The sequence below is a fragment of the Pararge aegeria genome, chromosome 5, assembly GCF_905163445.1.
Source record: "Pararge aegeria chromosome 5, ilParAegt1.1, whole genome shotgun sequence".
Lineage (NCBI taxonomy): Eukaryota > Metazoa > Arthropoda > Insecta > Lepidoptera > Nymphalidae > Pararge > Pararge aegeria.
The window spans coordinates 13,109,213-13,126,461 of NC_053184.1; the positions used below are offsets into that span (position 1 = coordinate 13,109,213).

Below are 17,249 nucleotides of genomic sequence, written 5' to 3' on the forward strand. Positions count from 1 at the left end.
ATAATCGACACCGGCCCGGCCCTGAGATTTATGAGTACCTTAAAATAATGTGTGGGCTTGTATCGTAGATATAAAGAAGTAAATCTCTATTTACAGCTTGTATACTCAGAGTTCCAAGTTATACAATCACTAAACCTGTCGTACCAACGTGCATGGAAGAACTAAAAACTTTTTCCTTCGTATACTTAGCCCACAGACTTCGTAGAGGATGGCAGTGGTTATGTCAGAACTCAGACTGCCACTTGTCAGGATGACAGTTGAAAATAATAATTAATCTTAGTTTTCCTATTTTGGTGTCTCTATTCCACAGAAATTGCATTATTTATATATTTATTACGAAATCATAATAATGTTACGCAGCAAAATAGTAAGTAATAAAACATGACTTATTGATGGGAAATCTATTTGCCATACACTTAGAAATTATTGTATTATTTGTTTTAGGTTCAGGTTTCAAACGTAGCTCGCAATTTACGAGTTGTCGGCTTTTCTAGTGATACTACGAAAGATGTAGACACTACATACATGGAGATTCCCGTCTACAATGTGGACAAGCCACAAACATTAGAGAAGAGAAAGGCCAGGTAATTGAATATGGAAGTATAATATTTATAGCTTTTATTTAGGTACTACTGCTTCACAAATACTCGATACCAACCATCTCAATTTGGAGGTCTTAAGGGGAAAATTTAGGGCTAGCATATAGATGCAGTCAGTGTTAGATAAGTTGTGAAGCTTATTAACTTACCAAAAACTGACACAAAAGTACACTTTTACAGGAATTTGCTACCATAAAATCAGGGTCAAGATCAATATGCTTGAATAGTTGATGTGTTCAACACTAGCAATAGCTCAGTTAAAAAAAATATATAACTTCACTTTTGCACAACTATAGATGGCAAAGTTTTACATATACTTATGTAACCAATCATAGTAATATTTTACCATGATTGGTTTAGCTTTAGTTTTAACCCTGTGGGTATGTTATCTGACTGCTTCTCCATATAAAAAATATTTTATAATTATTTACAAGATAGTAGGCTATAGGTTGCCATAGGTTTAAAGAAACAAACTAACACACTTTCACTTTTGAATATAATATTAATATGGACATATTTTTTGTATATTATTTCTATTTACAATAATTTTAGAGCTCTCTCTGTTTGTAGATTTGATCATGTGAAGCTGCCTCAATATTTTATTTGATCTCCCTAATGAAGTGGGGGAAAAATAATAGTTCAATATTAACAAGTTAGATTCTAGATTTTATGTTTTAAAAACTTTCTTCCATATTACAGATTACATTATCAATCCCGCAAACGAGGAATGTTGGAAAATGACCTACTTTTGAGTACCTTTGCTAAGAAATACTTAGATGGGTTTACTGAAGAGCAAACTATGAAGTATGATCGTCTTATCAACTCTCCAAGTAATGACTGGGACATATTCTATTGGATGGTGGGAAAAAAGCCAACACCAACAGAGTTTGACAATGAAATTATGGAAATGCTGAAGCAACATGCTAAAAATGAAGAACGAGTAACACTTTCCCAACCACCACTACATTAATTGATATCAAAAATAATTAAAAACATAATAATTAGTATTATTAGAATTATTATAGAAATGGATTAAATGTTGTAGATATTTCAAAGAAAGGTAAATATATTTATTTCTTATATTCAGTTTACTTTTAATGCCTGGGAATCAAATTAATTTAAGATGAAAGAAAAAAATCCAAATAGTATTTTATTTATAGCTTTTCTAATGAACAATTTCTGATCAAAAGTGTGTAACACAATGGATAGTCTTGCTTCTTAAAAAGTGTTACCAAACCAACAAGATTATATGAGGCAACATAATTTTTTGTTGTTTTTTATATCACTACAGTGTTCTAAGTTAACGCATATGTTGATTGTGGCCTGTTAGCTATTTATCTCCAGACTTGATAATAATTTATTATATCTAATTACAATAACAAATATTAATTTCAACAGTATTTTAAATATAATGGCTGTGAAATACAGATGAATGGACAGACAGACCAGGTGATGAGACTACAAAGCTTTCTTATTCTACAAGAGAACCCTAAAAATATCAAATTGCTTCTCAACAAGTTCATCATGACACCCATCCCCTGTAACAAATTTATGTTTTTCATAGTACAAAATTAATGATTATGTTAAAATATTGATGATGATCCCAAAGTAGTCATTCTAAAAACACTCGACATTTTATGTAATTTTATTCCTCTAAATGTACACCAAAATTAGGTTCATCCACAGAGGAGCTATCGCCATATTGGATGAATGATGACGTCACAAACTACGCCATTTTTATTCTGGTAAATATTGTAAATAGCCGTTGGATTTTGGGTAAACCAATTTTGTACAACGTAAATACACGTCGTTTTGCTTTAAAATGGAAATACTTACATATTCATGAAAATGTGTACGAACATGGATTGTCTGTGACCTAATAAAGACATTTCGCTCGACCCCTCGGCGTTACCTTCAGGACCTACGCAGTCGAGCTTGCCGCGGTTCGCTAACCATTTGTGCGCACATTGTCCCCTTGAATAAATAACTTGGTGCGTAATCATTATTTTGATGAGTTTTGCTGCGTTATCCAGTGATGTCTTGTAGTTTGTGTTGATTGTGAATGCGTCAAAGGTCATCACGCAATCTTATCATTTGCTCTTTAAATATTAGCGCCGTAGATCAAACCAAGTCAGTTAACTGAGAGCAACGGATGAACATACAAAGCGAGAAAGTGTAAAAAAAAGTTACGTGCACATTATTTGACTGGAAGTTATACTAGTGTTATAATAATAGCTTATTGAGTGTGATACTTTTAGTGTTTTAAATAAATAAGTGATAAAAATGCCTATTCGTCGTAGCAAGGTATGATTTCTATAAAATATACTTATCTTAAATAATTGTATGGATTTAACAATAAAAGCAAATCACTATATTTGCAAACAAAGAGTTGTATGAAAAACCAATACCCTCTAATATGCACAATTCTATGGATAGATTGGTAGATAAAGTGTTTGATGCACAAATTACACAGAAAATAAATGCGCAAAGGCTTCAACGATCTTCTCCAAACAACAGCCCTTGAGAATTAAGTTTGGGAAAACTGATTAGTGCAACAGGTCAACAATAATTAGTGATAAAATAAACTTCACTTTGCATACTAAAGATACATACATTTATTATTTTAAGCTTATAATTCTTTATACAATTTCCCGAAGAAAGTTCCATTTTCCGTTATATATATAAAAATAGATATAATATTTTAAAATGGTGGCAATTTGTGTAGTGAGGGTGATTGTTGATAAAAATATATCTCTTTACATGCCCTTTAATTATCGCTAGCTCATGACCGGATACACTGTAGCTTAGTAACTATATTATATTTTAAATCAAGAATAAATTAAACATTTAGTAGGTAATTTTACAAAACAATAAGTCTTACTTGGGATTTACAATTGTGACGTCACATAACTTATCTTGTCATACGATGTCGCCATTTGTTGACTGCCTCCCTTCCCTTTAGCGTGTGACGTAGTTAATGGTTGGCCCCAAAGACCGATTGCCCAGTGCTAACAAAAACCAGGAGGCAAAGTTGCTTTAGTGTTAATTTAAAGATATTCATTGTTATTCCGAATTCCCAGTATTATTAGTTTTATATTAATATACCCACCATTGTGAAACATTGCAAATTGCCTGAATACGGCGTCTGAGACGTCAGCAAAAACAGATGATCGCAAATGGCGATAGCCTTTCTGTTACTTTTGCACCTCTTATAGGAATAACTGCACTCTGGCCAAGGTATGGAACATTTACGTTTGGCTTTGATAGTCTTTTGTAATAATGGAGTAAGTAGGAGAAATATGTAAATTACTCGATTTGTATTTTGCTTGCGATTCTAATTAGGTTATCTAAACCTACCTATCTGATAAAATCATATAGTAGATGTTTAGAAATGTGATGCGTGCTATGAATCGGACCATCTGTATTTTATCATAAAATTATTAGGATCAAAATCAAACGCCTAAAACAATGCTGGTTCTATATTACGCGTGTGTTACTTACCATCATATGTGCTTGCTGGCAAAAAAGAAGAAGCAGGATTTAGCGCGTCGAACTTGGTCAGTACAAAGGCAAATTGGTTTCATCAGTCGGAATGGTCATGGCTTCCGCAACTGACAGTCGAGGGGATAAAGATTGAATATTCAAATGAAGTCATAAAAAAATGGAGGGTTGTGGGTGGCGCAAATCAGTGTATTGCTTACGTATCCCAAAATCGGCAACCTTTGTACACCATCAAGGACAGAAAGCTTGTATCTCCGGTGACGTGCTAAAGCACGAGATATATGAGCTCGTGTATCTTATTATGATGGAGGAAGTTGCCTGATGAATAGGTGTTGGTCGCAGAAAAAAGTCCTGGCTACGTAACATTAGAAAATTACGAATGCAGCAGAATTATATCGATAAGCATTTACGAAGCTGACTGCCAACCTTGATTAGTCGGATAGGCACCGTATGAAAAAGTGTCGGGTTGGAAAGCAGTTTTCACTATATCAAATAGTCGCAGATATAAATACAGAGACAATTCTCTTCGCGGACTTCTACATTATATCTCTTTATTGTTTTTACACCATATAATTTCGTCCTGTCCTTAATGCTGTGCCTATAAGACTCATATTACTTGAAGACCAAGAAGATTGTTGCTACGAGTATGTAGTCACAAAAAGGATGGAATCTGGCTGCGTTTTTTATGATGTGTAGTAGTAAACAAAAACTTGCTTCGCAACTATACAAAAGCTTTTCTATTGTTAAACGTGGCAGAAACTAGAAACCGCTACGTACCGTACTTACCTAGTAGCGAGATTCACAGGCAGCATCGTGAGTTTTAATTTGAATCTACCGATATTTGCTGAAATTTTTGGCCAGTTACCAATTGCTAGATATTGTTGGACAAACAAATGTGACCTACTTTGACGTATACACGTAACGTTTAAAATTTTTATCCGCGTATTAGAACTCGCGCCAGGCAGAATTCCCGAAAAATCATCTAAATTAAGTCATTTCTTTTCAAACACTTTGAATAACACTAATTCAAAGTTGCGAGTGCTCTCCGCTTTACAGCTCAATATAGCAAATTATATAATCATGGGAAATAATTTTTGGGATTTTTCCCTTCAATTGTGTCCAAGCTTCGTGTCACATTTAAAAAATTGTAGTTTAGAAGAATATGTTATCTACTTAGGTTTAATTGCACACTGTAAGTAAGAATTTTAATATGAAGAAAAAGCTTTGAATACAGGAGATTTTTTGAAAACTAAAGATTCAGTTTTCGTTTGTTCTTCCTATGCTCGCTTTTGTTTTGGGTTGATCTTATATATGAAAAGTAATATCATATTTTTTTTATTTAAAATTATGGATCTCTGCAGTACCTATTCCTTTTGTCAGGCTGTAAATAGTGGTCGAAGCCTATCCAGTGGGCCCATATTATACATCATCATCATCATCATCAACAGAAATTGTGCGTCCACTGCTGGACATAGGCCTCTTTCAAGCAGCGCCAACTTTTCCTATTGTGGGCTTTCCTCATCCAGTCGATGCCTGCCACTTTTCGGAGGTTGTCGCTCCATCTAGTTGGGGGGCGTCCGACACTCCGCTTACCGACACGCGGTCTCCACTCGAGGACCTTTCGACTCCAACGTCCATCGGTCCTCCGACAAACGTGACCAGCCTGCCACTTCAGTATGCTAACACGAAAGGCTATGTCAGTTACTTTAGTTCTTTGGCGAATCACTTCGTTACGGATCTTATCCCTCAAAGAAATACCAAGCATAGCTCTTTTCATATATTACATATACATATATAATTGTAATTATACAATACTGCTATAATAGAAAAAAGTTTTAGGACATAATGATAATAATAAAAATAAGTTTATTTCATTTAACAGTTAAACAGTAAATTTAAAAATAATACAAAAAAAGGCGAACATGTGTATCACGAAACTCAAATTCGATAATACTGCTATAGTGAAAGACTGAGTCGCAGTATCTAATTACTGCGTAATTTTTTATTTAGCGTGAACCGCACGTGTAGTGTGCGTATGAACACTAGGAAAGGAAAATGTCATACAGCCCTCCTATAATTTTATAGCTCTTGAGCGGAACCTGAACGCTATATGCAAACCTATGTACATACTGGCACGTACCTGTAACTTTTTTAAGTCATGTGCGTTTTAAGTAATTAAATATCTGTCGCTTAAACACTGAAGGAGAAAATCTTAAGGAAACATGCGCGAGAGTTCTCTATATTGTTTTCAAAGGCAACCTATTCGAATTTTGCCCGCGTGGTGGACTACGGCCTAACTCCTCATTCTGGAAGGAGATAAGTGCCCTGTATTGGGCCTGTAATGTGTTGATATAATGGTGACGATGATGATGATCAAGATGATCATGTGAATTTAAAATTTATTTTAATGTTAAGATCTTAAAATAATAATAAGTATTTAACATTGTGAGGTATGTGCAAGTACCTACCTACATAAATTTAAATTTTTAATCTGCAAAATATATTTTTACGTATATAATATACAGGAAGGTCATTGTTCGTATTCATGCATTACCTTTACTTTGAACATTTTATGAAGTAACTTTTATTTCTTAAATTAAAAGCAAAAGATTGGTGGCTTTTGAAAGCCCCGGCTTTCGATATACAGCTTAAACGGATTTTCATCAAACAGCTAGGAAATCCGATCCGATTAATTCATCTTTCAAACAAAAAACACAAAATCAAAATAGGTTTATCCGTTCAGGAAATCTGTATTTCCTCAACGATTTTCTGATTTACCACTCATACTCATACACACACTCAAACGTACACATAGACACACACACACTAACAGACACGTCAAACTTATAAAACCCCGTTGTTTTTACGCCGTGGGTTAAAAATCGAATCAAAAACATAGGTTTGGTTGATTAGATTTGGAATAAGTATATCCACGACCTATATAATAGGCCCTAACGCAACGTTCGGAGGCATTGGCGGTGTTTGGTGTAAAAGTGAGCATACATAGCTACGGAATAATAAATCTTCTTTTTTATATCGTAATTAACTTTATTACGGTTAGACAGTATCTACATTTGTTACGTTAGAATTAGAAACGAATATATTCTACTTTTAAAGGGGCTAAAAAAATCGAAAACGTAAAAAACGCATCGGTAATCGGACGCAAAACAAATACGGTAAAACTTACCGAAAGCCTGGTACGGTCATGTGATGAGGCGAGATGATGACCATATGACTAAAAGAGTTATTAATATACGGAATGGAAATAGAGGCCGTGGACGACCACCAAAAACCTGGCTACAAATAATAAAAAAATGACATTATCCGAGCAACACAACAGAAGAGAGACAACCTCTAACGGTGTTGCGCAGGAATACTAGGACCCAAATGAATTGGTATAAAAGCCAGGAGAGAGAAGAAGAAGAAGACAGTACATTTGATATCGTTTTCCATTAGCATCGCCTTTTAGCACTGCAATTTAATTGAACTATAGGCAAAACATAAATGTAATAAAATACTAATGCAGACACCAGATGAAATTAAAAAAGTATTATAATATTGTTTATTTCTTCAGAAATAATGATCGTTCGTTACACCGCCACCGTCACTTGTTGACGCTGTAGGGTATTCGCAAATGCACCGATTGGTCTACCTTCTAATAATTCTAACAGAAAAGCTTAGTTTTGCTTATAGGGTTAAAACGAATCTTTTGTTCTGTAAAACTGATTAAACAAATAAACAGCTACAATGAGTAATAGGATATGATGATAACTATAGGTATGTTAGGTTAGGTTAGTTTTGATATATTTTCTTATACGTAGTACTTTATTTTTTTATATATTAATATTATCTTTCTTTATACCGCGATTCCTCAGGCCACTTATCTCTAATTTTAAGTTTTCGCCTTAGATCTCCGGAAGTATTTTTACATAAAATTTGGTTGAACTGAACTTAAACTAATACAGATTATTTACAAATTCGAACATGGTATATAGGTACTTGTTAAAGTTTAAGTAATATATAAGTATGAATTAAATTGTAGGTCTTAGTAAAATGGATATACGAGAACCAGCACAAGATGCAGACAATACGATGCTGCAGTTCATTGCTGAGGTACAAAGAAGTGGAGGAAACTGCACAAATAGAGCCCGAAACCATCTCAGTGCCACACACAAAGCCGACACCACAAATAACGCCAGAGTTCTCTTTCAAGGTAAAATGTTTCAATAATTCGTAACGTTTACTTAAAGGGGAACCTCGTTTAGAGCGAAAATCGCAGGAGGCACCCTCGGGTCGACGTCTCCCACTCTCCCTCCCGATGTCGTCGAGCCCTGGGGCTCTTCTCATGGCGAGCTTTCGCGCTCGCCCCACTCCCCCGGTCACGCCGTAGCAAGCCCTAAGGTGGTTAGCAGCAAGTGTCCATCCGAAAATCGAAATCGGTTAGCGAAAATATTAGTTTCATTGAACATTCAACTATGGATCTGGGATCACGAGTGGTTGGATTCCTGGTTTCGATTCCATAGTCAGGCCAAATCTTGTGTTCTTCTGTAAAATAAACCTATGTTAGCACCAGCTTAGAGTTAGGCGTCATCAAAAGCCTAAACCAGTCCACTGCTGGACTAAAGGCCTCTCCCAGCGTGGGTTTGCCCATAATCACCACGCTCAGCAGACGGGTTGGTGACAGTTATATTCCCTTAGTCTCCTTTTACCGACACCTGCAGGAAGAGTAGTTGTGGTGACAACTGTTCTGATCTGCCGTCACAACACGGCACAGACTTAGGCAATTTACACTATTTAATAAGTAGGTTTTACTAGTTAATAAAGTAGTAGTGTAAGTACTAGTTCATACACGTGAAGCCGACAGTCCTTTGGTATTATCATTGACGTCATAATAAATGATAATCCCGCCAACCCTATGTAAGCTGTGTTTTTATCGGGCTTGAACATGTTAGCCCCCGAATGCAATCCCTCCTGCACGTCTAGCATGGGCAGGAGACAATTATCTCCCCGGGTAAAGGATACAAATTTATCTTCTCCCACAGCTTTATCAAATCTTAGAGAACTGGTGCAAAAACGGGGGTAGAGAGATAGAGAGATGGACACGTCAATTATATTTCTTGTTAGGGGATATAATTTTTATCACCTGCCCGTGCTAGCCCTGCTAGTGGTAAACTTTGACTTATGATGCAGACTAGGATAGTAGCGGGGTAACCTGTTAGGGATTTGGCAGTTATATAACACAATTATCTCCATCGCATAGTGACTCTTGAAACTTTTAATTTGACTTGTGTGTTAGCGAACACGTTTCGGAGCTATACCTAAGATAACTGGCATCACGGCACTGTAACTAAATTATATTAATTTCATATTTCTTTGCAGTACAGCGACCTCCAAGTTAGATTAGCAGCACCGTATCAGTTACAGCCGAAACCAGACGCAAGTGCTTTAGGTTTTGGAAAGTATTTTACAGACCACATGCTTAAAATACACTATCACAAACAGCTGGGAGGCTGGCAGAAACCTGAAATTATACCATTCGAACACCTCACCATACACCCAGCAGCAAAAGCTCTACATTATGCTATACAGGTATGTAAACATTTCTTTATAAAATCCGTTTCATCCATCCGTTTGCCTGTCCCCTATAATTGAAGGTCATTTGGAAAAGGTGTTGTCCCGAACTACAAAAATTAACTTTATCTGAAAATTATTATAATTTCAAGTTCTCTCTAAGGTCTTTATTTCAGTTTTCTTATCGTTATAAATATTAGCTTGACATTATACGTATGTTTGTGAACCTGGGTAGTTATTGTTATTATATTATAATCAAACCTGGTGTATTGGTTGTCACAGCGTATTTTATAAAGCGATAGCGCTACTAAATTGAATCTGCTAATTTCGTAGACCTATCCTTTGCCTAATCATCCCTGTACAAAAGGGTGACAAAACTAAATTCAATCTGTCGTATAAAGATATTGGATTAAACATTAACTTCGAACTTAGGTAAAAAAACAGCAAACAAGGATTTTTTCGATGCTAATTTTTAATCATTTTGCAGTTATTCGAAGGTATGAAGGCGTATCGGGGAATAGATGATAAATTACGGTTGTTTCGACCAGACCTAAATATGGAAAGAATGAATTTGGCAGCTCAGAGGTCCGGTCTACCAATGTTTGACGGACTGGAATTAATAAATTGCTTAATTCGGCTTATACAAATAGACCAGGAGTGGGTTCCACACTCTGAAACTTCAACATTGTATGTACGACCTACTTTAATAGGAACTGAGGTGAGTCCAGTAGCATTCTTATAAAAATTCAAGTCATTGCATAAAAAAATACCGGTCAGTTATTAAACTTATCAATAAAGTTAAGTATTTTGATGTATCATTAAAAACCGACAAGAGGACGAATTAGTTTTTGATATTTGAATTATTTGACAAACCGAATATATTTTTTGTTGCGGTTTTACCATCTGCATGGCGGAATCTCACTTGGCATATTCGTGATTTAACGTAAATATTGTACCGATGTTTTTTCGGAAAGCAAGCGACGGATATATATTTGTTACTGTTACACTTGTAACTTTAGTGGGGCAAAAAGGAAAACAGGAAAGAACAAAACTCATATTCGTCTTGTCAGTTTTTGAAGACACACTGAAGGACTCTCTAGTTTTTTATTCTCTCTAGTTGACAATGTGATTTACGATATGGTTCATCTAGGGATGACGTGTTTGAGACACCTAGTTATATGTGAATAAGTACATCAAATACTCGGTTAAATGTCGTTAACCCATATCGCTGTAGAAATACTTTGGCTCAAGTTAAGATCCGCCACCATAGGCAAAGGAGTCCTTAAATATCAAAATTACATACGTTCCTAAATTATGTGTGCAAATGCGGTTAGGTGAGCGGAGAAACGAGAGGGGTTTATCGTCATCATCCCATTACCGGCCCACAACAGGTCACGGGTCCCGTCAGAATGAGAAGGGTTCAGGCCGTAGTCTACCATGTTGGCCAAGTGCGGATTGGTAGGCTTCACACGCCCTCGAGAACATAATGGTGAACGCTCAGGTTTCCTCACGATGTTTTCCTTCACCGTTAAAGTAGTTAACTGCTTAAATTAAAGTTTTAAATGATAAAAACCGTTTTAATTTTGCTCGAGATGACGATTCATTAATTATCTAATAATAGATAGTATGTATACGATAATTCATTAATTCAAATTAATATGTAGGTATCTTATAAATTACGCCGTTATTTCTGAACACTGATAAACAGTGACGACTCAAAATCCTCCTTTATTTCATCAGTAAATATTTAACATGAATTTCCGCTTAATAGAAATGTTGATAATGTAGATTGTGACTTCTACATGGAGGTCATATTGTAATGTTTTGGAATTCCAGTTTAGGTTTCCTGTAATTCAGGAATGAGTATTAGAAGGAAAATAATTGCTTACTTTTCCAGAAAATTTTAATTAATATTTAGTTTTTGCAAAAACATTTTGTAAAAGACTTTTATTACTTAGGAATGAGCTGAAAACATACTTATACATTCGTAATAATTTTGGCAAACGACCTTGTTTGTGTTTGTTGAATGTTAGATAATATCGTAGAAAATACTTTGGGTAAATTCTTAAGAATTAATTTTCTTATCAAACTTATCTGGAGTTTATTTAGTTTAATATTTATTCATGAATTTAGATATGACGGCAACACCTTCCATTGAGGATAACAAAACAAATTTTGGCACAGAATTTACAAAAGTTACGTAAATGTTAGGTAGATATTTAGTTACCAAAATCCTAAAGAGTATCTATATGTTAAGATAAGTTTCTACTAGCGCCTATCTACTTACTTTGTCATAACACAATAATGCGTGAATAAATTATACTATAATTTATACGTAGAAATCTATTTTAGAGGTTACGTAGGTAACTTTCGGTTGTAACTAAGTATTTATTTATACATAAAACTAACTACCAGTTTTGAGATTTAGGATCTTTTAAAAAAAATAGTACAATTGTTGACATTTATAAATCCTTAAAATATTCAGTTTTCAATTTGGGATTGTATTATTTTGTAATACATAAGCCTAACATTTCCGCCGCATTGGAATCGGCAGGTGTGACAAAGTAAAATTCAAATATAAGGTTAAATATGTATTTATTTATTGTTGAACTGATAAATAACTACGTACCTACTAATATAATTGATATGATTTTTTTTTTATTAATAATTATAGCTTATAAATTTCATCCCTTATTTATACATATTCAAAATAAAATCTATCTATTATATAAATAAAACTTACCGATCAATTTATATCACTTTGAATTATTGGTTTGAATTTTTTTTTATTGTAGCCAACATTCGGTGTGATGGAGCCCGACTCAGCCCTTATGTTCGTTATCATGAGTCCAGTAAGCGCTTACTACAAGACCAGGGATGACGGTGCTGTCTCCATCTATGCAGATCCGAGCGTTGTGCGAGCCTTCCCGGGCGGGGTCGGTAATAGGAAAGTTGGCTCGAATTATGGACCGACTATAGGTAATTAACCGCTATGCTAACAGCTGTTAGTATCTTTAAAAATATTTACAGAAGGTTTGGTTTTCCCGGGCTAAACAATAGCCCTATATAAGATTTATGAAAAATTTGAACCGTTCATGTGCTACGCCGTAGGTAATACCTACACGTTTTTGTTGAATTGCATGGAATTCAGCAATTTATAAGTTCTTTTCCGGAATAAAAATGAAAGTGTCCTATCTCCGTCATCACGAGGCAAGATAAATGTGGAAAATTTTGGCAAGATCAGTTTAGACGAGGCGTCCACGATTAATAAATAAAACACAGTTATCCTATACAAAAAACTAAACCCAACGTTACTCTTGCGTAAACAAGATTCAACAAAGAATAAACAAGATTGATACTCGTATTACTTATGTTTAAAGTAAAAGTAATATTTGTTATATTGTCCGCTTTTTGGACGCCCAATGACGTCACGTTATAAATCTTGGATAGATTAGGAATGGATACTCCGTTGATATCACCCCAACATTAATGGCATGTAATAGAAGTTACTAACAAAAAATACGTTATTGCAGAGGTCACAGCACGAGCGGCGGAGTTAGGGCACCAACAAGTATTATGGTTATTTGGACCAGATAAAGAACTCACAGAAGTAGGGGCAATGAACATCTTTATAGTTTACATTAATGAACATGGAGGTAAGTTTCTATTGATTTACTAGTTGATAGTCATATAAGGGCAGCGAAACATAAACAAATTCTAAAGCTTTATAATATGAAAAAAATTGATAGTACCTAAAGAAAGCGCCGGGTGCTGGAAGGTCAAAACACCGTCACTGACGTCTTTTGTAAGTAAATTCTGGGTTTTCGTAATTCAGATTTGTTAATTTATTCTTTGGAATTATTTGCAAAGGAATTTTAGCGAGAGGAGTGGCTTTATTGACTGTAGTTTCAATACCAGTATGAAGGATTTAGATCTTACAATACAAAAATAATAGGTTACAAATGATATCGTATCACATTAATGTAAAAATTTCGAACACCTTGCATTAAGTTATTCATGTCACAGATACATTGGACGATGCGTTCGGATATCTTGAAGATATGTTTCAAAATAAACGCTAGTCACTTCCATAATATTTTGCTAACAGTTGTCAAATCACGTTGATCTAACTATGACATTGTTATCATTGTGTAAAAACATATTGTTCATGTTCGCGATATGATGTAGTTCATGTTAATTATTTCCTACAACGAGAGGAGCTGTGCACGATGATAGCCAAGTATGAGGCGATGTTCGCACATTGTTTAGTTATCGCGCCGATAACGCTCTGACCCCGTGACCGGTAAATTCTCGTCTCACATTATCTGAGGCAATAAGCGTGATTGTTTGAATCATTTCGTTCTTGTAAGCAATATTTTTGAGCGCCACTTTTTTCTCAGATAAGCAATTAAGCACCCCGCCGTTAAATGGACTCATTTTGCCTGGAGTTACGCGCCGTTCTATTCTGGAACTCGCCAGCCAGTGGGAAGACGTAACTGTCAAAGAGGAGGTCATAACAATGGATCGCCTGATCAATCTCAACAAACAGGGACGGGTAAGTTCATATAATCGATACTCATTTTTGATTTGATGAATATCTACTGGTGGCGTTGGTCCGTGTACAATATATGTATATATAATAATACATAAAACTCTGAAAAAGTTCAAAGTTTGTATTAAACGTAAGCTTATAGAAAAGTCCTTTTATAGTATAAAGGACTACGTCAACGATAACAATTCTTGGGTGTAAATTATTGCACTAACCAGGTTGCTTCTTTAATAGTTTTTAAAGGACAATGTGAGATGGTGATAACGAAAAAAAAATAACAACCGGCTAAGTTTGTTGTGGGCTTCTTCTTAGACCAGGGCGCGTTTGGAACCCTCGTAGCTTTCGTTTTAAGTTGACGAATTTATTTATCGCCATCAACTCACTCCTATGTCATATTTTACATGTATTGTACGCATCAAAAGTGTCATCTATGTGCCTATTTGAATAAAGAAATATTTGACTTTGACTTTGACTAATACCATCTCATTTTGTCTCAAACAAACTTTACCTGTTGTTCTACACAATTAACCCCGACCTATCGCCTCGTATTGCCTTCCGGCGCTAAAACTTCGTTTGTTCGGTTCCTTAGTATCCAGTGTAATGTTAAGATAACCTTCGTCAGGAATTGGACTATATTGGGATTTTAAAAATCTGATGGCTCTTCGAAATACTCGTATTATTGCGGTCATACAAAAAAAAACACGCGTTAGGTTTATTAGGAGTAAAGTAGGTACAATACCCTCAGCGCATAATGTACAATTAATAATGACCCTCATTCCAGTTTTTTGTACACTTATCTAAATGAGTATATGAACCCGAGACATGCAATAACATATAATTATTTCATATTTTGTTTAAAGATTAAATGTATGTACCCACTTAGTTGATGGTTATATTAAAAGTGTAAGCTTAGTACTTCGCATAATACTATAGCCAGAAAACATTAAAAAAATAGCCACTAATCCCAGAATCCTGTGAACATCCTGTTAGTAACAAAATATTATTATTCCTCTATTTTGGAGCCTTATTAACAATTTTTCTACAGCAACCATGCACCATGCAGTTCCTATGCAGCCACCGCCATAATTTGGTTCCATCATGTGACACCGATCGTTCCATCTTTCTTGTACATCGTAGCATACTACCAATTTTTAATCAGAGTTTTATATTTGGCCTAAGCTATTTTATAACCTCCAAAACCGCTTAAAGACTAACTTATTTTACTGCATAAGTTAAAGCACGATGTACCAAGGTACATTTGATTGACTTGAATGACCTGATGGCGTAAACTAAATATAACGCAAATAGGTATTTTCTTACTCAAGTTATAATCATTGCAGTTACTGGAGATGTTCGGCGCCGGAACCGCAGTAGTGGTAACGCCCATAAGCAACGTCGGCTACGTCGACCAAAACATCCACATCCCAACCATGAAGCAAACGCAACCTGTATACCAGCGGCTCAAGGACACGCTCCTAGCCATCCAATATGGGCACATAGAACATCCATTCTGCAAAATCCTTTCATAGTATTATGTGAGTGAAATTTCCTATGCAGCCTCCCATAGTTTAAGACTTGAGTGACTTAAAACCCAGTGAGTGAACAATATGACGGACTCGAAAAAGCCGTAAAGGTACTTTGAGCTTTAAACTTCACTAAAAAGGAAAATATTTAATTACGTATGTGTATAGGAATGTTAAAGAAAATTTCGTGATGCTGGATGCAATACTTTGCGTTTGTTTTAACCATAGATATACCAAAGTATTAGTGCTGGATCCTTAAATTGGTGCTAAAAAGATTTCTGAAATTGGTGCTAAAAGCTCATGCACAGTGTTGTCAAGTCTGTTGGAGCATCACTCTCTGAACGAAATAAATTGTTAATTTAAAAAAAAATGTGCCATTATTTTCACTATGTTCTATATGGGAAAGGACAGCCACTTACCAAATTACATTAAAGAGTTGTTGTTGTGACCAACCGAACTGGCACCGTTGACTATTAGCGCCTAAAAAGTTGGCTTCCATGCAGACGGATTGCGATCGATCCAGTAGCTTTCTGTTTATGCTGTATTGTTTATAAGCTCAGTCGAAAGTAGGCAATGTGGGTCAATCTATTAAAAGATACCTACTTGTATGCAGGCTAGTGTTTATTAGGTATCGCATTACATTACGGCGAAGAAAATTTCATTTACTGCAAAGTATAAATGAATATATTTCAATGTCAAATCAACTAATGATTTTAGGTTAGGTTCAGCGGAAAAAGGTAAGCAAGTTCAAACATGGTTTTATTTATCTGAGACACTGTTGGAAATTATGTCGTACTCCTACTGTATCTCTAAATTAAACTAACTTCTTCTCTAGCGTGTTCTCTAGCGTACTGTGGGCTAGCTTGACAATTCGCCTCCACTTATCCCTCTTGGATCCTTAAGCTAACTTAACAGTTTTATAACTATATTAAAACTAATCCGACCACGATTTAAGTAGTCAAACCGTTTCATTTGAGACCCTTGAATGAATGAATGAAATACACTTTATTGTACCAATAAAAAAAATTAAAAAAAACAAGCATTAGAAAAAAGAAGAAGAAAAGGTACAATAGGCGGCCTTATCGCTTAAAAGCGATCTCTACCAGGCAACCTACGAAATCAAATTGAGTACATGAAGTTATGAAGAAGGGTACGGTCCCCTTATTGAGGTGAAAAAACGTAATTCGCAATTTTGTGGTGGCGGCCCTCTTTGACTTGAAATTTGTCATAATGTATTTGTCATATAGTGTTCGAAGTAGTAGGAAGTTGCGAAAAAATAAATGTAAGTAAGTCGCAATTTTGTAATGGCGGCCATCTTGGACGGATTTTCATAAAACATAACGAAGAACATTCCCGACTTATTCACCTTTCAAATAAAAGTTCGAGAAAAGTAATGCAATCCTTTTCCACGTTTCTATCCTTTTCACAACGATTCAAGTAGAAAAGGATAGTTATTTTATAATTAGACCTGACTATTTAGAGAATTTGGTACCTACTTATTATAGA

General features: G+C 35.2%; 2 protein-coding genes across 3 annotated transcripts; both read left to right on the forward strand.

The window, feature by feature from the left end:
• Window positions 1-349: 349 nt before the first annotated feature.
• On the forward strand, window positions 350-1,569 carry LOC120623951 (succinate dehydrogenase assembly factor 2-B, mitochondrial-like). The gene is made up of 3 exons (XM_039890242.1): window positions 350-367; window positions 445-584; window positions 1,299-1,569. Exons 1-3 carry the CDS (start codon window positions 350-352, stop codon window positions 1,567-1,569), a joined length of 429 nt encoding a protein of 142 aa, XP_039746176.1.
• LOC120624148 (branched-chain-amino-acid aminotransferase, cytosolic-like) lies at window positions 1,537-16,101 on the forward strand. Of its 2 annotated transcripts, none has more exons than XM_039890515.1 (8): window positions 1,537-1,659; window positions 8,143-8,313; window positions 9,480-9,689; window positions 10,159-10,389; window positions 12,467-12,650; window positions 13,205-13,327; window positions 14,072-14,226; window positions 15,561-16,101. In XM_039890515.1, exons 2-8 carry the CDS (start codon window positions 8,179-8,181, stop codon window positions 15,747-15,749), a joined length of 1,227 nt encoding a protein of 408 aa, XP_039746449.1. In that variant the 5' UTR covers window positions 1,537-1,659; window positions 8,143-8,178; the 3' UTR covers window positions 15,750-16,101. The 2 variants fall into 2 exon arrangements, with proteins under 2 accessions (XP_039746449.1, XP_039746448.1); XM_039890514.1 differs by lacking the exon at window positions 1,537-1,659 and adding an exon at window positions 1,967-2,903.
• The last annotated feature ends 1,148 nt before the right edge of the window (window positions 16,102-17,249 follow it).